Raw genomic sequence first — 25,127 nt, forward strand, 5'->3', positions numbered from 1 at the left:
TATTTTACATTACTCTGGAACATCACAGTAGTATTTGAACTTTGAAGATACCCAGCACCTGTTCTTTACATGTTATCAACAATTGCTGTCAAGTAATTTCCTAATATCAACTTAAAAACACTGTGTTCAGCCCTTTCTATTTAATAAGGTTATGTATGGGAACGTTTCTGGTTAATACCTCTCGTAGCATTGTTTTTACTTACAATGTCACATTACTCGCAGATTTTGCTCATGTCAGGCATTAAAGATTTCCTTCAGGGAGGGCCTGGGGCAAATCTGGAAAATAGCTGACAGTCTGAAGGAGTGACAATCCTTCATTTAGGGTAGCAAAACAATAGCAGATTGTGTTCAGTCTCATTGGTTTATAAGAGAACTATAGGAAGCTCTTTTCGTTTACTGGAGTATCTTTTACTCCAAAACCTTACTTGAGTTTCTCATGCAGTCATACTAGTCACCTGAGCTACATAATTAACCAAGTAAGCACAATAAGGGGTGTAATAAAAGATGCAAAGCCCCATTAGTTTCCTTATGAAATATGTGGGGGAATTGCCTGGGATAAAATTCCCCAGAACCCTTTTTATGAGCATTCCTCAAATTATACCAAGTGTGAGCTGACTGATGACAGCCTTTTAAAATGCCTTGTGCATAACCTTTCTTGAAAAAAGCAGACCATGGTAAACAATCAATATTCAGCATCTCAGAGCATGTGTTTCATCTGGAAGATGGATATCAGTGAGACTATACTGAATGCTATAGGGAATGAAACGTAAATATTTGTTATTTCTCTGTTCAAAAGAATCCTGATTAAAGTGTTATTTTTTTCCTTTATTTTCTCTTGTGGGGAGAAATATTTAACATAAAGTAACTGAAAATTCATCCACGACAGAAATGATAATTCAGTTATAAAACAGATAAAGATCAGACTATTTGAATCAGACTCAGTGTTGCATTTATTTCTTTAACTTGACACAACCTTATCCAGCACAATTTGAAATGTAATATTGCACTGAAAAACTGCAGTGAGTTTTTTGCTTTTTTGTTTTCTTTTTGTTTAGTGAGAATACTAATGGTCTGTATTACAAGCTATCTATACATTACAGAATATAAATCTAAGCTCCTTTCAGGAAAAAAAAAGGATCAGATTTGGTAGTCTTGGTAGAGAGAAAGAGATGAAAATTTCATTAAGAAAGCTGCTGACTCCGGGAATTCTCCAGAGTTAGCTTACACGGAAACAGAATAATTCTTTATTGATCATTTGATTGTTGTCTAAGCCCAGTTTACATTAACTGAAACTTCAGCATCAGCTTTTGATCTCTTGTGATTGTGATAATATCCTATCTGTAATGATTGGATCAAAACAGATCCTTCTAGTATCATTTGAATGGGTTCTAATAAAATAAAATGGGATCCATTTGTATTCTACATATTATGTGGTGGTGGTCTTTTTAAATTTTATTTCTCTGACAGACTCTACAGTTTCAAAATGCTTCAGGTAATCCTGTAGAGTTACTAACATCGGGAATGAACCCAGTGTTCTAAGTGACTAGCTATGCCACTTACAAGTGTAGCTGTAGTACAGCTCTAAATTCTCCTCATCTCTTTTTCACCTCTTGACAATCAAAGATGTATACATTTACTTACTGATAAAAGTGCTTGTAGACCCTTTTTTATTTCCATCCGTATCTGTAGCTCTTCTTTTTTTATTATTTTTCAGTTGATTCTATTTAACACTTGACCAGCCTAAATCCCACTTTCTTTTCTCATACTCCTTAGTCTTTTCATTCCTTTTAAGTGAAGCCTTTTTTTTCTGAAAAAGAAAAAACAACAAAACCCACAAAGCAAACAAAAACAAACACCCCACCAAAAAGAACCCAAAGAAACACAAAAACAAACCACCTGCAAATTCACTCTATTACATGCTTGAAAACTCTATTGGAATGATTATTGGCCTTTTAAGACTGGAAAGTATTCTAGTTATCCTAGTTTAGACCTGCTGTTGTTTGAAAGAGACAGTAAAAGAGACAGAAAGGCCTCCCTTACCTGATGCATTTGTTCAATGTTCATCAATCTACAAGTTATATTAGACAAATTGTATTTATAAACTTCAGCTTGGACATACCTTTAATTGCACCCTGTGAACAATGTAAGTAGTCCTCATCTTGCCTCAGCTTCCTTTATATCACTTAATTTTTCGAATCTATCATTAATAACAGTTAGTTTCTGTAATATCCTAAATAACCCTCATGGTTTCTGCTGTCTGTGCTCCAGTTTCCTAATTATTTTGTTCTAAAAGTACGGTATTTCAACTCTGTTCTTCTAAGTTCTCCTTCTGCTTTTGGCACTGCTGAGCACACTGTCAGTCTTGAAAGTCAAGCAAGAGGGATACACTTCATGTTGTTCCTTTGATATTCCTCTTTTATCATCTCTGTCTCTCTCTCTCTCCCCCTGCCCCCCTTTCTCAGAACTCTGTCCCTGACCCTTTGTTCCTCTCTTCCTACTCTCACAGATCTATTTTTTTCCAAATTTACCTCTCCATATCTGGCCTCTCTTTAGCTTGAAAAAAATCTTCCAAATATACTTCCATGACCTAAAAGATCATGATCTTGTGTGAGTGTTCCTATTTCTTTAACTTACTGATGTTTCTCTCTTTCAAGTACCTTCATGTTCAGGGTTTTGTAAGTTTTCAGTAGTCTCCACAACAGTACACCCATGCTCAAAGGACAGTTTTTTATTAAAAAAAAAAAAAAGGTAATCTGAAATCTACCTGTTAGATAAATTAGGATCTACCCTTACTTATTTGCTGGCTTCACAATTTAAAAGACCTATCTTGGACAGTCTAACAGCTATCATTTATCAATGACTTGGGAAACTAACTTCTGCATCTCTTTCCCAAATGTAGCTGGCTCTTAGACAGCTGTATTTTTTCAGTGATAATCATCTGATGTTTAAATTGCATTTTGCTTCACCTTTTATGCTCTTTGTCAACTTCTGGTAGTCATTATGGGCTGTTTCCATGTTGGAGTCAGCAGAAGCCATTTATGCAGCTGTAAGGGTTTTCTAAAATGCCCTTTCTTTGGACAGTGTTCCACATGCTGGGCAGGAGCAAAAGATCAGATGTGGCACCGTCTCATGTCTACAGGAAGCAAGACAGGACAGACCTCTGTGTGCACTGAAAACTTTCGCTGCTGCTGGTTTTAGGGCAGCTGCTGGCCTAGCCCAACCACTCCACTTGGCATCCTGTCAGGACTCAGGAGGGACCTGATAATGGATAAGTCTATCCTTAAAGAAAAAGTCCTCCCACCCAAACCTTAGTCCCCAAAAAGTTGACGGGTCTGTTCTCCTCTGCCTGGGAAATGGGTACATACACTTAAGAAAGCAAAATGTCACTCCTTTCAGTTAGGACAAGAGAAAAGATCCATGGAAGTACAGGACAACTGGCCTCTATGTTTGGATATAGGATGGAAAGACACAGTGATAGTACAAGAAACTAGAAAGAGAAATGCAAGAGGCTGTAATACATAATATATTGACTGGTGATGTCTGATAATAATCGTGTATATGGTAAGGAGGGACCTGTGAAGTGAAAGATGAAGAGTAATGTTGTGTGAGAATATTTTTTTGAAAGATGTACATCTGAATCTCTTGAAGAAGGAAAATGGGAATTCTATTGTATAACATGGAAAATATTGAACTAGAATAAAGTGCTAAGTTTTGTCTTGCATCCAAAGGGGCATTGCTTTCAGAACTCATGAAAGAAAGTGAGTATATACAATGTCCATATATGAGAAAAGAGTTTAAAGTCTGTACAGCTGAGTGGGGATGAACTAATTTCCTAAGGAAATTGCTCAACTATTTTTGGGTACAGAGCTTGAGGTTTGAAGAGCATTTCAGCTGAAAATTTCACACCCTGGAGCAGAAATGAGCTCCTACCTGAATACCTATGTAGGGATCTCCATCATGTTCAGCACAAATGGAACATTGTCAGACTTAGGGAGATGGCCAAAGAAAGAATTTTTAAAAATGGACTTTATATTCAGGGCTTTTTTCCAGCAAACGAGAATTTAAATATCTTTATAAAAGCTCTTCTTCTATGAAGGCTAAACGACTATGCTACTTTGAATATCTCAGTTTATAAATACAGAGGAGTCTGTTTTGTCTGCCTTTTGCTGTTTGTTTGTTTTTCTAGTTGAGGGCCTAGCTGAGGAAACACAAGTAGGTAGAACGTAAAAAGAAAATTGAAGATTATTATTTACAAACAATCATTACAAGGCAAAGCTGTACTAACAGCTTTGTCAAATAAATGGGCTGTATCCCTAGAAGCCCTATGTATTGCTTCTTTACAAACATTGAAGAAAGACTGTGCCTGAGTAGCAGATCTCAACAATCTAAAGCCATATTTAGAGCTAATGGTTAAAGGAAACAACACGAAGAAACTTACTCAAAGAATGTTAGATTAAAATGTGAGATAACTATTTGACTTCATACATATAAGCATATCTTCCAGAAATAACTTTGCAATAAATTACTTGGTTTGCTCTTTTTGTTTGTTTGTTTGTTTAGATTTTTGGCTGTTTCACAGGAGAAAGTGATGACCTACTTTCCCAGTCAAAAGAAAGCATGGTTTTCCTTGTGTCTGAAAAAAAGCAGATTACTGATTCAGGTGACATACTTCATCTTGTATCAAAGCCTATTTCTTTTTAATGTGATGCGTTGCACACTTTCTTGTGATAAGTTCACATGGCTGTCTTTGCTTGTTCAAGATTCTACTTCTTACGTGTTCCAAAATATATGGGTTTTTACTAAACTCATTGCATCTGAACACTCTGCTGCTTTTGCCAGTTCTCATATTCCTAAATATTGAATTTTTCTGACTCAGACTGTAATTTATGCAGTTACTCTCTGTATTTCTGTATTTTTGAAATAATGTAAGAAGAACTAGCACATCCATAATCCATTAATGATATTTAAAAATGCAACATGTTTAATTAAATCAAATATAGGATAATCTATGATATAATGCATCACTGCCTTGGACTTAGTATCAAAATTCATTTCAGGAAGAGAAAATGTTCCTGCTGTTATAGTTCTATTTTTTTAGATTTCCCATGTCTGTAAGATTAAGTGAAATATTTTGTCATTGACAGTTGTCAAGAGAAAAGATGTGATTAAGGGTGTAGTGAAGGTATCCCATCTGGATTTCACAATAACAGCCTCCCAGAAAGGAGTGATAACAATTTTTAACAACCAGGTAATTCTGATTGAAACTGTTTTATTATTTCATTAGGCATTACATATGGGAACTGAGAGGACTGTCATCTAGCATGCAAATTAACCTCAAAAAAAGCTAGATATCTTTCTTATCAAAGTTAAGTTTTTCTATATTTTCAAGTACAGTAAGAAATATACATTGTTCTTTTCAATTATAAACCTACTGAACAGTCCACGTAAGTTGATATAAGGTAGAGATGCTTAATAAAAGACATTCTTCACAGAAATTCATTTAATAGAAAATAATCTACATTTCTTTTTTAGGAAAGGTTCCCTTGAAACAAAATATGCTCTTGGAATTAACTTTTAGATATAGAGTGGAAATCAGGGAATTAACTGTTTTCTACAGCTATTGAAATTATCTAGAATGGACATAAACATTCATCAGTTTGCAAAAAAAATTTATCCAATACTGCAACATCTAAAAGCTTAAAAGTCATGAGTTTTATGACAGTCTGAGTGATGCTGATTCACAGTTAGTCCCCTAAACAGTAAACTGTAAGGAAAACTGTACCATTTTAAGTAGAAATTCACGCTCAAGATGCTGTTAAAGTAGAATTCGTGAATTAATCTCCCAGATGATTATATTACTATTTAGATGTAATTTAGCACTTGTAGATGCTATGAGGTACATCACACATCTATGCTCATTGGTGGTTTATCCTTGCACAATTCTAATGCAACCAGTTTTTGGAAAATTATTTCATACAATGCAGTAAAGCTTTAAAGCAGCACTAATGCTTTCTAGGGATTTTAGCTAATTACTGCATAATGCTTATGACAGTAGCGTGTAAACAAAGAAAGGACTCCTGTGGATGATTCAATAACAAAGTGGTACTGTAGTTTTAGTAAATGCTGAAATAATTTATTTGAAAGCCTAGTTCTCTGTCCTCCAGAGCATTATCCCTATTACATACCTATGAAAAATCATTTCACAAAGTATAAGATTAAAAGTAGCTTTCTTCCCCACCTGCTAGCTCCCCATGCTATTTTCAAGTTGAATTGCTGCCTCCTGATAGGTTGGACTGATGTCATCTGACATCAGTCACTGCACTGATGTCATCTGACATCAGTGACTGCAATGTAAATTATTTTACACAGTTGCTTAACACAGTGAAATAGGGACCTCAAATCCCACTTATAAAACTGTATGTTCTGAAAATGGCTAAGGCATTACAACAGCAGACATTTACTCATGATAAGATCTCTGGTCATAGTTGATCTGAGCAAATGATTTTTTTACTTCGTTAGAATTGCTCTGTTATATATTGAGGAAGCAAGAGGAAACTCTGTCTCTTTAGCACTGCAGTAATTTGAATCCTGTTCCTGGAAAATGACTTCACATGAAAAACGCAAATACAGAGTTGGCAACTCATTCTTCTCTCAAAGATCAAGAATTTAAAGAAACCTGTCAGTTAGTGAGGTTTTTGTCTGGTTTGGCTTTGCAGCATAGTGATAAGAAATATGAAGATGGTTGCCCTGAAGATGCTGCTTGGTAGGACTCACAATCTAGGTGAAGGGGCCAACATATGATTTAATGAGTAGTGCATAGACAAATAGACAAAGAGGCTTATTTTTGTAAAATTGTTGCATTTGAGGATTATTAACTTATGGTGTTCTTGGATGCACATATATCCCATGCAAGTCAGCCTGCTCCATGTACATGAATGAAAAATATTTGGTCAGATGTAATTAGTGAATCCAATATAATACAGATTTTTAACTGTGCCACTGCTGGAGCATTTAAATAGTAAGAAACATACATGTGGAGGAAGAGAAAGGGATATATTCTGTTCATTCACCCCAGTGTAAAATGATGTTCAGTGCAAAGAAGTTTTCTCAGAAGATCAACACCGTATTATTCACTTTTTTCTTTATAAAGCAAATACAATTTCCTTCACAACAATTTATTTAATGGTTGTGTTATATCCTCGGAGTCAGTTAAAAATCTAGATGAAAAGTTTTTATTTGATACTGAGTGGAAACAGAGAATAATTAAAAACTTTGGGAAAAACACTTATTTACAAATAAGATTAAGAACAAGTAAAGAGGTTGCAAACCATATCACTACCTGTCTATCCATTAAACTTCAGTTAAATAAAAATTAATAATATTTTTTATCAGCAAATGATTAGTGTCAGTCATGTTAGATGGCATTAAGAATGCTTAATTTAGCCTGTGTACATCAGGATAGCTTTCAAAATCATCTCCTGTTTCACCAGTGACAGGCTTCCATCATCCATTACATAAATTGCTAGTGAATCTCATTATTGTCTAAAAGAGGACTTGGAGACTTTTGTTAACCCTGGTTGCTGTAATAAGAAATCCCGTGTTCTCTTACACATCTGTTGGAAATTGAAGTGAAGGCAAAGAAATATTCATTTGTAGACCAGCAGGTTCTCGGTACTGGTAAGGCCACACCTCAAGTACTGTGTTCAGTTTTGGGCCCCTCACTACCAGAAGGAGATTGACAGGCTGGAGAGTGTCCAGAGAAGGGTGACGGAGCTGATGAAAGGACTAGAGCACAAGTCTATGATCCTCTATGCTATGAGGAGCAGCTGAAAGAGCTGGGGTTGTTTAGCTCAGAGAAAAGGAGGTTCAGGGGGGACATTATCACTCCCTACAACTACCTGAAAAGAGTTTGTAGCCAGGTGGGGGTCAGTCTATTCTCCCAGGTAACAAGAAATAGTACAAGAGGAAACAGCCTCAAGATGAGCCAGAAGAGGATTCGATTGGATATTAGGAAAAATTTCTTCAACAAAAAGGGTTGTCAAGCACTGGAACTGCCCAGGGAAGTGGAAGAGTCACCAACCCTGGAGGTATTTATAAGATGTGTAGAAGTGGCAATTGAGGACATGATTTAGTGATGGACTTGGCACTGTTAGGTTTACTGTTGGACTTGATCATTTTAAAGATCTTCTCCAACCTTAATGATTCTGTGATTTTGTGATTCTATTTGAGGGCTAAGCATTGCTTTCTGCAACAAATGTGGACCTAATATGCTTCAACACCTGTATACAGCTCTACACCATCAGCCATTTCCTGCTTCCTCTAGAATACAAGGCTCACCTTCCTCAGGTTCTCAGACACAGATACTGCCTTGATCAGCACAAAAGACCTGTAGGCATAGGCAGCCGTAAGGACACACTCTAGTTAATGTTACTGCAGATAAAGCCAAGTCTGATAACAGTGCATGAATATCCATCTCTTGATTAACAATACTTTTAAACTGTGCTCAAACACTGTCCATGACGACACCGGGCATCTCACTTCTATGGGAAGAAAGACTTTGATCCTAGCTTCTTGATTTATGAAATGTGGAATTGGTGGGATGGGAACGAGGTGTCACTGAATACTTACTGATGAGGGGCAGGGGCAAGAGGAGGTGAAAAAGCAGCTGCGGATGTTTCAGAAGGGAAAAGGTTGAAACTGCTTTTGAAAACTGAGTACTAGTTTTGCTAAAGGAGATGGAAGGTAACCCTGTCTCTACTGGATGATGGTGACAGGTATGCTGACCGCCTTATGACTTTAAACTCTTCCAGTTTTGAGCCACATGCTACACTGTCCACCAATACTTACATTTGGTGAAAGATGCCCGTATGGGTAGTCATGTTTGCAGCCTGAAGTGCTACCTCTGCCTGGTATTTTGCTGGCATCTGGGTTGACATTAAGCATGGGTTTCTGTAAGACACATCCTGCTTCTTACAGAAGCTGAAGCTGTTCTAGCTGTCAACAAGCATTAAAAGCACAACTCCATCAGAAGACCAGCTGATTTATACTCCCTTGTAAAAATGGGTATTTTTTACTTTTTTACGATTTATTTTTTCGCTATTTTTTACTTTTTTTTTACCTTTTTTTTTTTTAATTTTGCTTACTCCAACATCTCAATTTAAAAAAACCCAAACCAACAAAGAAACCATGAAATAACTGCGAGAGAAAAAGAAGTTTTAAGTTCCTCACTATATAGGGGAACAGACAGCAAGCAGGTTAAAGATCTTTCTCAAATCTTAACCATGTACTCTTTCTATTGTTCTGATCTACCTGTGAAGAGGAGAGCTAACTTTGTTTAGACTTTTAATTTATTTGCTAACTTGTTATTGTGACAATATCTTTTTGGTTTTTTTCAGAGGAAGGTTCAGGCGACAATCAATCTTGAAGTAAGTTCTTTTTTTCTCCTTCCTGTTAAATAATTTCAATTAAAAATCAGCAGGTACTAAATTGAAATAATCAGAAACTGAGCATTATTCTAATGCCATTTCTAACTTTGAGACTCCTGCATGATTTTCGACAGGTCAAATAGGTTCAATGTATTGCTTCCAGTTGTAGAAACAATTGAATAACTTGATTTCTTTTCTCTGATAAATGACATCTCAGATAAATGCTGCTTTTTCTGTTGAACTGTCCTTTACCCATTACCTTGCCAGAATATTTTCTTTTAAAATCCAACACTTCTATTGTAAAATTTAAATAAGTAACATAATGAGTTTGTTAATGAAAAACAGTTCTACATCTTCCTAGGTAGATGATTGGCTACACAATACATACATAAAAACTTCATTTTTACCCTGGGAGTATCACTGCAAATTTTAGGTAATGAGCTTCCTTCAGATGACCTGTAGACAAGAGACATTAGTCTTAGCAAAGTGACATGTCCTAAAAGTTCGTGTAAGTATCTTGTGCCAGTAACAGTGCATTTTGTTGACTATCTCTTATTATTTAGTGGAAGTTTTTAAATGCAATAGAAGTACTCCAGACCAGAGGCCCTACTACTATGAGCTATAAAATTTTCAGGTGGCCTAGTTAAAAATTACCCTCTTCTGCTTCATGCTCTGCCTTATCTTAGGGAATACGTATTTTTATCCAATATTCTTATTTAAGGGCTTCCACTGAACGATCCCTTCCATTGAACGATGCCCTTGTTCAATTTAATTTCTTCTCATCTTTCCTCTGACTACTCCATGAAAACAGAATTGAAAAGGCTTCTCTTGGACTTGAGGTTCCTGTACTTTTTGGTGGTTATTAAAAGATTGTGATGCTTGCAGAACATAATATTCATGACAGTGATGTTATTCTTTAAATTGAAATTCTATATCTTTAAATGAAGTAAAATTCTGGATTTCTTTGAGATAATAAATTCCACTTTCTAAACAGTTGAAATGTATGATGCTATTACCTTGGGGATTCTTTAAGAGATTTATCTCTAGAATTTGGTCACAGCTTTTCTAATGTAAAGCATGCTTATTAAAACTGAAGCTTTGCATCTCAATACCTTTTATCTAAATACTTATTAAAAATCAAAGGACAATATCATATGTGAGTGTAAATCATCCCCCGCCGTTTACTTCCTAAAGATATGGTGAACTGTACTAGATTTTTCCTTGCAGGGTTTACATTTCTCTTTTTCTCATATGCAGAAAAAACAGTCCATTCTTTTCTCACTACAATTATTATGCCATTTTCAGTTGTTTTAACATCATCATCATTACTGGCATCAATAGCTAATTGATGAAGCAATTTAGTTGTGTGCATCTTCATGCAAATGAAGTAAGGTACTGAATTCAGGACTTATTCAGAGATAAGTTATCAGACTCCAAACCTTCCATCCATTGATAACCAATGATGTATGTAGAGGGTGGCTAACAGATTGCAGCAATCCTTATGTTCCTATGCTTTCTTCTATTCAGTGTTCTCATTCTTAAGTTGTTTCAGAGTAGAGATTTATTCAAGCAGAGTGACAGAGGTCTTGCCCTTAGGGTATTGAGCCAGAAAGACTGTAGAGCATATTAGGGCTAGAAATAAAATCCAGTGGACTGCAGCCATCAGAACTTTCCCAGCATCATGATGGTATAAATGGGACATGAACTATGGGTACAGATCAGTTACCGTTTTGTTACAGGGATGTTATGGAGAACAGGTCACCTCAAGAAAACCTGATTTTGTTTCTTGATGAGATTATGTGACTGAGTGAAATGACTGGAGGCATAAATATAATACACTTAAAACTCTATACAGTATTTGACTTAGCACCATACAACTTTCTATTTTAAAATATGACCACTGGAAAAACTCACAAGAGTGCAGGGACTAACAGTCATCCAGGTGACACCTAAAAATAATAGTCACCATAGAATCATCAGTGAATGATGATGGGAATACTGACAGTGAACAAATCACTTCTCTCAAAGAATGGAAATGAAATGTCTTTTAAATATGACATAGAAAATCATAAAAAACGATGAGCCAAAGTGAAACAGAAACTATTGGAAATGAGGAAGTGAAGATAGAGCCCTTGAGTAACAGGATGGAATAGGAAAAAATGAAAAGGTTGGTCTTGATCTGGTGCAGCTGCCTTGTTTGTCTGTCAAGTATGGCAGCACTAAGAAAAGAAATTCTTATAAGCTAAAGCTGAAACCTGTTAATTTGACTGCATCACCACACACCAACACAACAAAATAGTGGTTTAATTAGTGGCTTAATTAAAATCAGCTTTTTCATACCAGTTAGTCATTGTTATCTGATATATTGTAAGGACCCCAAAAAGTCACAGTTAACAAACTCTTCCATAAGAATTACCAACCAATCCATAAGGCCTCTGCAGGACTGACATTTTCCGCATTTATTATAGAAAGCAGCACAAGAAATCCTTATATATGTATTATCATTTACCCACAGACCATTAGGAAGGAAAGAAGCTTTCCACTGCAACAAGGTACTGACATCCTCTGTCAGGATTTTGAACTCTTTACACTAACAGCGAAATCAATATTGTGTGCAGGAATGGAAATAAAAGTAGAAGCATCAGCAGCTGCCTTCAGTCCTTTTGATTCCAAATTTACTTTGTGGGTGTAAACTGTATCTTTGGCAACACAGGTCTCTGTTTTAGCTGTTTATCAAGTACTTCCACAGGAACAAAGCTTTTTAGAGTTTAGATAGGTATGTCACTTGAAGAACTGCAATAACAGAGCTATTTAAGTTTCTTTGTCATTTTAATCTAGAAAAGAAAGATATTTCAGCCAGTGTTATTGTGTAGATGTTCTGAATTACTTTAAAGTAATAGATAATTGTGTCATTGCAGACATAGCAAATGCAGTATATTCCATTTCAATCCCACTGTCATTTAGAAAGGTACATTACATTTTTTTGGAGGGAGGGAAAGTCAAACAGCTATTAATATTTCAACAAAAAAAACCCACCAAAATTCTAGGTAGTGTAGTAGTGAATTTGAGTATAATCTTATACTTTGCAAAAGAAATTGTTTTCATAAACATTCATTTCAGTAGGAGTTTCGCTATTATAGATGTAATTTTGACTGCCTTTAATTTTCTTTTTTTTCCAAACAAAATTGTATCTGGGTAAAAATTTAATCTGCTTTACTATGGATGTTTTAGCTTAAGTTTCCTCTGCTCCAAGTGCTTTTTCAGAGTGTCATTACAGTTCAACTAGCAATATGTGTTGTATCCTCTCATGTGCGACATTTGTGCCTCTGAGGTAAGCCACTGATAACTGAGGTTGAGCCTGGTGCCTCTGTAACTATATCTGTGAGCTAGAACTAGAGTTCTTAATGTAGAATTAGAACTCTCAGTGGGGCTAGACCTAGCAGGTGCTAGTGCAGCGTATATGGAAAAATGGTTTATAGTATGTACTTATATGATAGAAAATTTATAAATTTACAGAGAAAAGCCTTCTGTAGGTTCTCTTTATTTTCATCAGGATACCGGTTGGATCACTGGATGTGATTTCCTACCTCAGCTGAAATATGTCGTGGCTGTAACTGAAAGTACAATCATTGTCTGGGACTATAAATCAGAAGAGAGTAAGGTATTATGTCAGATTAGACAAATGCTACCATAAAGCCTGAAAATTGATCAGTCTTTGTTTTTGATATATATTTACATTCCTTTGGTCTAACAGGATGAAGGCTTTTAACTTTGTCTTTGTAGGAACTCAGTGAAACAGTGGAATTTATACTAAAGAAGGAATACCCTTTCCACACCAAATGGGATTATTTAAGTGTCTTAAAAGTTTGGAAGAAAAAGAAAAAATTTGTACTGTGTTGCAAACAAACCCCCAAATAATTTATTTTCCATGTGTATCTAATGCATATGTGTGCACCTGTATATCTAATATGTGTGCATTGGTATATAAATATATGTTGGAATCTGTTAAGAATCAAGGGACAGGTTTTCCAAGGAGGTAACTTCCTGACTGGAAGAAAATATTTCTTCATGTCCTGTGTTTGTTCAGGACTTTCTAAGAACAAAACCATTTTGATATTGCTAGTGTATGTCCAAACTGTTAAAGTTTTCTTGAATGCCTTATTACAAAATACAATTTTTGCTGACCTATACCTTAGTATTTTCTGTCTGTTCCTGCAGCTTTTCTCAGAAATTCTGAGTTGGCTGAGATGATGAGGACAAGCAAAGTAAATATTTTTAGGATAAAATCAAGTCTTAGGACTTAATTTTTTTTGTTGTTCTCAGTATTGAAAGGTTGCTTCCCAAACTCAGACAGGTCAATATAAGTCCTTTTGTCAATCCAATTGGACTTCTGTGAGGAAGGCTCAGAAATTTATTCTCCAGATTCCCTCCAGTCATTACATCAGTGAGAGCTGCAAATGACCCATTGCTGAAGAGGAACATCTCTTTTTCAAGACCACAGAAATAATATATAGACAGTTCTGTGTCTGTGTTATGTCTCTTTAATGTTTCTGTGCTACATAGACAGCGTTGAAACAGTTAATTCCTATGGCATGTGAACAGTTCCCAAGTTAGGCTGTCAAGGCTGATTTAATCAAATAACAGATGGAGTCAGAAAGTAGAACCAGTAAACAGTATAATGCAGATGACCCAAAATCCTATTCCTGTGCCTTCTCAGTCTGGCAAAATACCATAGTGACTTGCAACTGTATTCATTCCCACTATCTCTGTGCTTCAAAAATTGAAACACCTGCCCATATAAGTACACTTGACACTCCTAGGCTGTGTTGATAATTAGGACTCTGATATAATTTCTCCCTGTGTGAATTTGGCTATTTCCAATTTTCTTGTAGACAGCATCTCATTTTGAACAGGAAACTGTATATAGTCTTAGCAAATATACCATGCCACTTAGCATGGGGAGATCCTTCCTAAAATTTGTAATTACTATTTATTCACTGAAATGGAAAAAGCTACCTGTGAAACAAAGCCTTGCTGAAACCCTTACAGTTTGCTATTAACTGCGCTTTGGGATGATCTTCCATGAGTTTCTGATACCACGAAACAGCTATCATAGGGGGAGCTTGAAAAAACAAAGTCAAGATTTGAATGCTGATGTAACTGGATAAGCACGATAGATTCAGTCCATTTAAGGACCCTGGTGCAATATCTAATAAACTGTCTATCATATTCCACAGAATAATTGCTATGTCATCAAACCAATGAAAAACTGTCTGCTCTGTGTTTGCACGGTGACTACATCAGATCACCTGGCTAAGGACAGTATCTTAATGGGAGATGATAAGGGTTATGTTTACCTGCTTACTATGACCAGTGATGACTTTATAATGAAACAATATAAAGCCGAAAACGAATCACAATTCCGGATCTTGGACTCCGAAAATTTTAACATGTAAGTTGCTTATGATAAAATACTATCAGTCTTGCATTATTTTTTTTTAATTTGGGTTTTGTCTAGCCTAAATGGAGGATTAATTTCTGTTTATATATTAATCCTATCTAACTAAAGAAAATAATTTTTCAAACTGCAGTAAGTATGATTCACTTGGTTTTATGTGAAGGAAATGCCATCATTTTCAGTGGAAGATTTTACAAGAGATCTTACAACAGGGAGGATGCAGAATAAAATTCCAGGGGAGAATCTACAATTGCTGTTATCCAGTTGACAAAGGAACAGCTTTATTGTGCCTGATGAGGTGGAAGCGTAATTGTGACTGGAGAAGTACAAGATTCAACCCCAACTTTAGCTCTGCATCTTTTAAGCTGGAAGAGTGGTTCTGTATCTGCCCTGGATATTAAATATTAGCATTGTTTGTGTATATAATCTCACTCCAAAAATTCCTGTCCACCAATGGGTATATTACAGTAGGTGCTACTATAGGCTAATAACGTTTCCATTTATATCCCTAGTCTTAAACGCAAGCTACATGATGACTGGGTTGGGAGAGTTAAGTATATTTCTGCACTAAAATGTTTTGGATCCTGCTCCTCAGACAGCCTTCGTTCATTTGTTTTGGATGACATAAAGCGACTAGAGGACAACTTGTAAGTATGTGGCATCTTCTAGAAAAAAATAGACCTTTTGCTTTATAACTCTGCAAGAGATAAGTTCCCTGAAAGATGCCATCCTGTTGTATTTAAGCTGTCTTTTCTGTAAGCTTTATTAATAAAAACAAAAATACAATTATTTAAATGCTTGAATATTTTTGTTAGCTTTTGATATAGGAGAGGATATATGTACATTACTCACAGCCCTTAAAAATGTTATGTTGACAGTGTTGTCTGCTCCAACTTCTCCTCAGCAGGCAAATATTACTTAGAAAATTGATTTGTTCATGTATATCATGTATCCATTCATTTATAATTTATATCCAGACAGAAATATATTCAACTTAAGTTTCATTTACAGTTTCAGTTGCACCAGTTTGAGTTACTCAAGATTAAACCAAGAACACAATTTGTTCTGAGGACTGTGAAATGGTTTTACTCTGCATCAGGAAAGAGTTTATGGCCTCCTTATTTGTTCCAAGTCCATGCATATGGCCCATAAGTGCTATAGGTGATTCCAAGCCTTTTTAGTCTGTGAATTTAGAAAAGTTTATAGCCCAATTAAATAATACAAATGTGATTTGATATAAAAAGGACCTAGAAATAACATACATATAGAACTTTTCATTCAAATATCTAAAAGCATTGTAAATATTAGATCAGGTTCAAAATTCCTCTGTGAGGTATATCCAGAGATTAAAAGATTTTTAAGGCTAGTAGTAACAACTAAGATAATCTATTTTATCTCTTGTATAACACAGGCCATAAATATTCATGTAGAAATTCTTGAATCAATCCAATAACTTTAGGTTTTATGAGTATTGCATGTCTGTTGAGGAATGAGGAAAGTGAAATATGAAACACTTATAACTTGTCCAAGGTCACATACTATGTTAGCCGAAAAGCTAAGAAATCCCCTTTGATTTTATTGGGAGCTTTGGAAAAATAGAATTGATTAGAGGAGAAAGAAAACTAAGTCTGCAGAGCCAAAACTGTGGTCAAAAGAGTATATACACCACCATACACTGTTTGTAATACAGAACTTTAAACTACAAATATCTTGGCAAGTCTTTTTTATTTCACACTGGCTATAATTGTGTCTGCTATTGCAATAAATATATATCTGTAAGCAGTTTCACGCAGCAGCTAAATGAAATTATATTGAGACAACTGAAAAATTACACAACTGCGAAAGTGAAATTAATAGCCCTAAAAATAGCTATGGATCAAATCACTTTGAAATGTCCATTCCATAAGAAATGATAGTTGAAACATGATTTACTGATTGTAACAAAAGAAATTTCCCCAACTAACTTTGCATCAAGGAATTGTTGTTGTGCTTGAAGAGGGAAGTAGTATATCTTGTCTCCTACGTGACTTATGTGACTTAAGTTTCTTTGTCAATAATGGCTGATGAACAGTTATAATCTTTTCTTGTTAAGTATCTAAAAAGGGAGGCATGGATATGATCACAGAGTGCTTCTGCTGCAAGGCCATGGCTTGGGCGGAACTTCACAGTGCCAGATCAGTGGGAATAAGGGATTCTGGTATAAAATAGGAATTCATTGATTTAAATGTATGATTAGCAGTTCTTCTGAGGTTTTGTCACCTTTTCTTTTTCTATATAGTTGTTTATTAGTTCTTTAATGAATAGTCTTGAGACTCTTCTGTTAGAGCTCTGGTAAAAAAACTTTGCTCCCTCTAAGTAATAGGGAGCAGACAGCCTTTTATTTACAGCTGCCTAGAAAGAACAAGCTCTTTCATTAATCCTCAAGGTTTCCAGAGTCTTTCTTCAAATTTACTGTCACCCCAATTTATGGTTTTCAATATTAATTGTTACTGTTTAGCCCAGAATAAAGGAACTAATACTTGTCTGAATTTCAAAGAAAAAATTTGAGTGTCTACTCATTTAGTTCTGTGTAACTTATTTACACAGTCAGTCACTGTTTCCTGGGAGTGACAGGTGTTAACTATGCTATTACTGATTCTAAAAATCAATAAAATATTCACTCATTATTAGCAACATATGAAACCTGAAGAGACAAACAGAAGTTTTTCAAAGGATGGATTTAGAAGGGACACTGAGTCAATCTCAGTCTGTGTTGGCTGTTTGCATTCTTGCGCTTTATCAGTGAATGTAACAGAATAATTCAGTGGGGTTTCAGACACTTGTGGTCTCTTCATCCTGTTACACAACACAAAATAGATAATATAAAGACTGTGCATTGTGCAGAAGCAACAGAAAAGTAACTGCACACACTTAATGTAACATCAAGACTGCAATACACCTCCACATCTGAAAGAGGCAAATGCAATTGCTTTGGTACTTTTCCTCAGTGATGAAATGCTTTAGGCACTCAGACATGTGCGCAGGCTTACTTTGGCAACAGCTGCCATTTCAGGAGTCTGCTTCGAGTTTTCCTCGAAGAATTCAGGTGTACAAATTGGATATTTACTTCCTTAATGGAAAGTGCACTGTGTTCCTCTTTCATCAATCACTCTAAGTCTCTGTTATAAATCAATTTTCTTTTAACAGGAGATTGTATACATTATACACACAGATATTCTAAACTAGAAAAGTAAGGTGGGATAATTGTAGACTGTATTTTCCTAACGTTTCTTACATGATTAATTGTTTTATTAATGATTGCAGACCTGTAAGGGAATTTTCTGTCCCTAGAGGAGTCAATGCCTTCACATACTGTGGAAAGGCAAAAGTCGTTGTCACTGGAGGTAAGTATTGGGATTTTTTCCAAGAGATTGTGCTGTTGTGAATTTTTTTCCCCAGTTAGATAAGATCAAATACAGCTGATATAGTGTCTTAAGAATTTAAATAATGGCTTCTGTCTTAAATTATAGGAAACAGATATCTTGCTTTTAATTGCTGGGAGGCTTACTCTGAAAAGATATATTTCCTGACAGGAATCTCTCAAAGGCTCTGCCTGGGGTTGATTTAAGTATCCTATATGTAATAAAACGGGTGAAACAGTATGTTGAACTACTCTAAGGTACCTTTCAAAGTCACAATGGTGACTGTCTTAGCCAGGTTTTACACATTATTTCTTACAGTATCAGCAGGGCTTCCATCCTGTCACTTTTGGCCATCCTGTCCTGTCTTAAGGAATCACATTGGCCCATCTTAATACTTTCCATTGGTCTTCTCTCTGATCATGTTTTCCCCAAGTGTTACTGTTTTTTCTTTCCCCTAAAGCAGACTGCAGAAATAGCATTCTTACATCCATTTCCTCCTTTTATCCAATAATTTTATGAGCCTTTTACTGCAGTAGTTATATTTGATGCTTCAGAAATATGGCTGAAGGATGGCGGCAGTCTTGTTTTTATATTCTGTTTGACAGGGTGGTGCCCTGGAGTAACATTGATGCTCCCTTTCTACAAGTCTTCAGTATGAGGGTTTTGCTTAAAAGTCTGTTAAAAATAGCAATAATACACATAGCAATTCTTACATCTATATTTAACAAGAAGAAAAAAATAGCTAAGGCTCTGCTGTGCAGCGTTGATAATATACACAACAGTAAAATAAACTTGAAAAAAAAAATAATAGAAAAAGACCTGGACATGGGAAAAAATGCAATTCATGTTGAGTTTTAACAGTTTACCAAGGGGAAAACTGTGACAGATATCAGAATAAATATCAGACAGTTCTATTGATTTTCTATATGCAAGATTTAAAGGAAAAGCAATATGGCTATAGGAAAGTTATTAGTGAAAATTCTGAAGTTCAGCCTTGGAGGAGATACTGTTTACATTGATCACCTTGTCACAGAACGTAATCTGGAGAAATTTACTGATGACATAAAGTAAGGAAGTCCTATGAAACAAAATGTGATTAGTATTTCCCACAGGTAGAACTGGAGGATTTTACTGTAGTAATAAAACCAGGGTGAAGTGTCTGAACGGGACAGAAGTTCAATTACACAGGAAGTAGTAAAAGTTTCTTTTACACACTGAAAATTCTTCTTACAGAAATAGGCAGAAGAGAAAAATCTGGATAAACTTCCTAAGAAAATAAGAACAGCAGAGGTAGGCCAGGCCAAAGGTCTGCCTAACCCACTCTCCCCTCTTTGTCAATGACCAGTAGTAAACACTTGTGGCAGAGCATAGGAATAGGACAATCATGCAGCAATACTTGCCCTAGGTACATGTGTTAGTTGAAATATCTGTTCTGCAGGTAACAAAGAATTAACTTCTCTGAATGTGGCACTAGTGAAACCTCGTGTTGTATTGGAAGGCACTGTATGGTTGATATGAACCACTTTTGAGGAAGATTAGTTGAATATGGAAAAAGTGCAGGAAAAACATATCACTTAGATACTAAAACCATTGTGCAGAGATTAAAGAAGTATATTTTCTGTAACCTAGCAAAGTGAAAATTAACAAGGATGACATTTTATCATTAATTAACATTGATGTCTATTAGAGCAAAAATCAGAGCAGTGATCTTCTGGAAGAGTCCTTGGAGTAGTGACAGTTGCAGAAGGAAATATTCTCATCAGTTTAAAATAGAGCTTGAAATTTTTGAAATGTATTTGTCTGTGATGTTTGGAGGATAGACTTGGAATACAGAATGTCGTATTCCATTCAAACAGCTACCTAACCAGTATATTTTAGGAGCAGGTGAATCTTCTCAACACTGAATTTTAATTTGTCTTTACTTTCACTGCACAAAAGTAGAGAAAGCATGGACAACATGAAAAAAAATTAATAATACTGTGTTCAAGGATGATTGTGATGATTTTGAAAAAGTATAAGAATTCGTACTTTGAACAATCTTCACATCTATTAGTAATATCTACATACCTTTGAGTTTGAATCCTGTCTTGCTTGTTCATCAACCGGCCATTGTCTTCCTATTAAAGGGCATCCTCCTGCCTCTCAGCCTCATTCCCAGAGCTTAGCTCTGCTGCTTCCCTTGAATACAAAAGAAAATTATTCCTGAGCTGGATTACTAAGAGCCACAGGAGACAATGGAAATGCATGGCCAAAGGCAAAGACTGGGTGGGATCATCTCTTTCAATTTCACTGTGAAGTTAGGTCAGCCAGGGACTGCTATGAAGCTGCACCTAGAATTTAGAATAATGCTACAGGTCTTGAGAGATGCATCTAATAAAGCCTTTAAAAGCTGAGCTTGAGAATTCTGTGCTCTGTTAATAGAATACGCTGCTCACAATGGCACAGCAACTGTCAGGCTAGAGCACACTATGTTTGCCTCTGTAGTCATCTGCCCATCACTTCAGGAATATAAAGAACAGAGCAATTAGGAAGACTAAGAAAGATTCCATTCCTCAAAAGCACAGAAAGCAGGTAGTCAAGTTGATCAGATATTGTCAACAGCTCCTCGTTCACCATCATCCTATTACATGACAGTTTGCATCTGGAGTTGCTAGCAGGGATGTTGTTGAAGCAATGTCTGTTTGTTCTGATGTTATAATTGATCTTATCAGTCTCACTGAAAGCTTCTGTCTACTGTATTTTGTGTCCTCCTGTTGGCTTCATGGAAGGTTTGCAAGCTGAGTTTTACTCCCATGGACTTCTTTCTCACTCGTGTATACTGACCTGGTCATGAGGGTTCTGCTAACTTGCAGAATATGTCTAGGATGGCCCAAGGCAACATCTGAGGAGGTGAGCAGGGACCTACTGTGTTCTGCAATTTCCCTATCAAAAAGAGCTTTATAAACCATTTGTGCAGTTATAACCCATTTAAGCTACTTCCTGCCATGCTTGCAGCATATACAGATTATCTAGGGTATTTTTGCCTGAAGATTACCCCAAAAAAGAAACTGGTTCCTCCTGAAGTTACAGCCAGTCAGCTACTTAGCCATGGCTCTCCTTTCCTCTGCAGTTCTCCCTCCATCTTGCTGGTACAGCTGTTTGCATGTTTGAATTCTCAGTCACACTTGTGAAATGAGCTGGCAAAAACCAAAATAAATTTCTGTTGCAGCTATTTTTTGAGTAGATCATTCCTCCAGTGACCCTCTCTCATTTAGAGAGAAGCCACATAAACAGGGGAATCAATTTAACTGAGAGAACAATATTGTTTAATGGAGAAAAAGGAAGATAGGGTGCTCCTAAATGAGTCCCATCTTGCTGTATCAAGAAGAAAAGGAATAGATTTCTGGAGAGAGATGGAGGGGCTGACTAATGACAGTAGGTTGAGCAAGCTTAAGGATGTTTATTAACAAAACTGAACTGAGCATTTTAGTCTTGAAGTGGGATGAATATTCTCTTGGGGCATGTACTTTCTAGTCTATGATTTTTTCGCTTTTTGCTCTTCTATTTAAGCCAAGAGAAAACTGAAACTTAAACTGAAGTCTAGATAAAATGTGGCTGTTTCTTTTACTATGTGTCAAAATAGAGTGTTCAGCTAACTACGTGCAATTTGTACAATTGCAATATTTACCAGGAATTGAAAGTAAAAATATAAATTAATTAATCTGAAATTTAAACTGGGCTCATGTTCTCTTAAAACTCCTGCAAAAAATATTAAATACTTCAGCGCACTAGGTACAACTGTGTTTACAGTTGTATATGTAAACCCAGGAGTATACTAATACATTTTTAACATCTTTCTGTTCAAGACAGACTCAATCATCACTGATTACTGTTTCCTGTCTGCCCTCAACTTCCATGCCCGTTTGCCTTCCTTTCTGCATGCTCATCTTCTTCCATAGAGGTGGTTATCCCTTCTTGTTCTGGCTAAGTGGACACAAAAATTATTTTGACATTTTTCTAAATTACATTTTTAAAGGAAAAAAAAATTGAGCCCCAGTTCTATTTCTATTAAAGTATTCTGCTCCTATGAGACTAGTCCATGTAGTCCCATTTAGTGTCCCTGCTATGCCTCTATCAAAATAAAAAGGCTTTGAATGGCTGATCAATTTTGTGTTTTTATTACGTTTGGGGATAAGCAATGAAACATAAGCTGGAATCCAGCCCCTAGAATGAAAAATTCACGTCTTTATGTGGGAGTAGTCTACGTGAATGAAAGCAAAGACTAATCGACAACAACCTCTCCATTACAAAGCTTATTTGTAATACCAGTGACTATTCTGTCTTTCTGACTATATGTATTTTATTTTTTTTTCCTTCAGGCAATGACAGAGTCCTTCGTTTGTGGAATCCTGCTATTAATATTAGGCCTACAGGGAAGCTATTTGGACACAAATATAGTGTTGTGGAAATTGTGACCAATGAAAAAGATCAACATGTCATCAGCCTTTCCAGTGCAAAGGTAAAACACTTTTCTGAACCTCATGGAAGTAGGGCTGGAAGAAGAATGCAGGGAATCACAGGCCTGTCAGCCTTACCTCAGTGCCCAGCAAAGTTACGGAACAGATCATCTTGAGGGCGATCACACAGCACATACAGGACAACCAATGGATCAGGCCCAGCCAGCATGGGTTTAGGAAAGGCAGGTGCTGTTTGACCTGCCTGATGTCCCTTTATGACCAGGTGACTCACCCAGTGGATGAGGCAGTGGATGTAGTCTACCTGGACTTCAGCAAAGCTTTTGATACTGCCTCCCATGGCATTCTCCTGGAAAAGCTGGCAGCTCACGGCTTGGACAGGGGCACTCTCTGCTGGGTTAGGAACTGGCTGGAGGGCCGGGCCCAGAGAGTGGTGGTGAACGGGGCTGCATCCAGTTGGCAGCCGGTCACTAGTGGTGTTCCCCAGGGATCAGTGTTGGGCCCAGTCCTGTTTAATATCTTTACTGATGATCTGGATGAAGGGATCAAGTGCACCCTCAGTAAATTTGAAGACAACACAGAGTTGGGCGGGAGCGTTGATCTGTTGGAGAGTAGGAGGGCTCTGCAGAAGATCCAGACAGGCTGGACTGAAGGGCCAAGGCCAACACTATGAGGTTCAACAAGACCAAGTACCAGGTCCTACACTTTGGCCACAATCCTGTGCAGTGCTGCAGGAGGGAGGCAGAGTGGCTGGAAAGTGGCCCAGTGGAAAAGGACCTGGGGGTACTGGTCAACAGGAAGCTGAACATGAGTCATCAGTGCCCAGGTGGCCAAGAAGGCCAAGGGCATCCTGGCTTGTATCAGGAACAGTGTGGCCAGAGGGACCACAGCAGTGATTGTTGCCCTGTAGTCAGGTGAGGCCAAACTTCGAGTCCTGTGTTCAGTTTTGAGTCTCTCAATTCAGGAAGGACATTGAGGTGCTGGAGTTTGTCCAGAGAAGAGCAATGGAGCTGGTGAGGGGTCTAGAGGGTAAGTCCTATGAGAGGTGGCTGAGGGAGCCTGGAGAAGAGGAGGCTCAGGAGAGACCTTATCGTTATCTACAACTACCTGAAAGGAGGTTGTAGTGAGGTGGGGGTTGGGCTCTTCTCCCATGCAAGCAGCGACAGGACAAGAGGAAATGGCCTCAAGTTGTGCCAGGGGAGGTTCAGGTTGGATATCAGAAGAATTTCTTCATGGAAAGGGTTGTTAAACATTGGAATATGCTGCCCAAGGAGGTGATGCAGTCACCATCCCTGGAGGTGTTCAAGAAACAACTGGATGTGGCACTTAGTGCCATGCTCTTGTTGACATGGTAGTGGTCAGTCAAAGGTTGGGCTTAATATCCTTGGAGATCTTTTCCAACCTAAATGATTCTGTCATTCTGTGAAAACAATGTTATAAATGTAAGTAGGAATCTAATTTTGAATAAGTACTTCTGATAGTAATTGCTTATCAGTTGGTTTAGTTTAATAAAAAGGCAGAGTTTATCTTAAAATTTCCGAATTATTTTATATTTAGAAGCAAGACTAGAAGGGACCTATTTGACGTATTTTCTTTCTGAACATGACAAAAGAATACTTAGAGCAGTAGATGTTACCATTCTGGTAATTTACATATTACTTTGGTAACTGCCAGAATTCAAACATAACCTGTACCAAAATGCTTCATTCAGTAGTGATCACCTGCAAAAACTGCCTACAGTTTCTTTTACCCTTCTCTTTGCCTCCCAGCCTACTAAAAATCCATAGGTGTTTTTCTGACACTGATGTCTCTATACACCATGTTTAGCTATTGATCTCTTTCTAAACTGTTTTTCGCAAGGCTTACTGATCCAAAGAATTGTCCATGAAGACAAATACTAATAAAATCAGTAATACCACTTCTTCAACAAAATATTGCAAGATTCTGCTGGAAATTGATGGATTTCTTTTAAGTTACTGGTGGAATCATGGCATTGGTGATTTATCTCGTTTGTCAAAATAAGACTGTTCAGGAGAGAATAAAAACTTCTAAAAATATGTGCAAAAATAAAAGAGAAGCCTGTGAAGGAGGAGTTGTGAATGTCTATGGAGCTCTTTCAAGAGTGGTCCAATGCAATATTTTCAATATGTAGCATTACTCTGTATTTTCATTAGCATCTACAATGATAGAGAGCATACATACTAAATTAACCAGTTGCCCCAAGCTGATTAAAGCTGCAGGCCTTGAGCAGAAGAATTAGAGTTCAGAGTGGTCATTAAAATTGAAGGTATGATCAATGAAAAATACCTCCTATAAATCAATAAGGAGCTAATATAATTAGAATACTGAGATATCCGTCTATCTCAAAGGTTTCTAGCATTTTGTTGGG

At 36.7% G+C, this 25,127-nt stretch overlaps 1 protein-coding gene across 2 annotated transcripts in view; it reads left to right on the forward strand.

Annotated features, from left to right (window-relative positions):
- Window positions 1-25,127, forward strand: part of WDR64 (WD repeat domain 64) — a 73,771-nt gene that overhangs the window by 9,740 nt on the left and 38,904 nt on the right. For both annotated transcript variants that reach the window (XR_003530022.1, XM_027657398.1), the window contains exons 5-12: window positions 4,561-4,660; window positions 5,145-5,248; window positions 9,396-9,425; window positions 12,979-13,086; window positions 14,663-14,877; window positions 15,396-15,530; window positions 18,187-18,266; window positions 22,643-22,782. Coding sequence is in view for 1 of the 2 variants with exons in the window: in XM_027657398.1 (XP_027513199.1) it covers window positions 4,561-4,660; window positions 5,145-5,248; window positions 9,396-9,425; window positions 12,979-13,086; window positions 14,663-14,877; window positions 15,396-15,530; window positions 18,187-18,266; window positions 22,643-22,782 (912 nt within the window). In the remaining variant the exon portion in view is untranslated. The remainder of the gene's footprint in view (window positions 1-4,560; window positions 4,661-5,144; window positions 5,249-9,395; window positions 9,426-12,978; window positions 13,087-14,662; window positions 14,878-15,395; window positions 15,531-18,186; window positions 18,267-22,642; window positions 22,783-25,127) is intronic.

Source organism: Corapipo altera, unplaced genomic scaffold, assembly GCF_003945725.1.
Source record: "Corapipo altera isolate COAL_440 unplaced genomic scaffold, ASM394572v1 2c, whole genome shotgun sequence".
Classification (NCBI taxonomy): Eukaryota; Metazoa; Chordata; class Aves; order Passeriformes; family Pipridae; genus Corapipo; species Corapipo altera.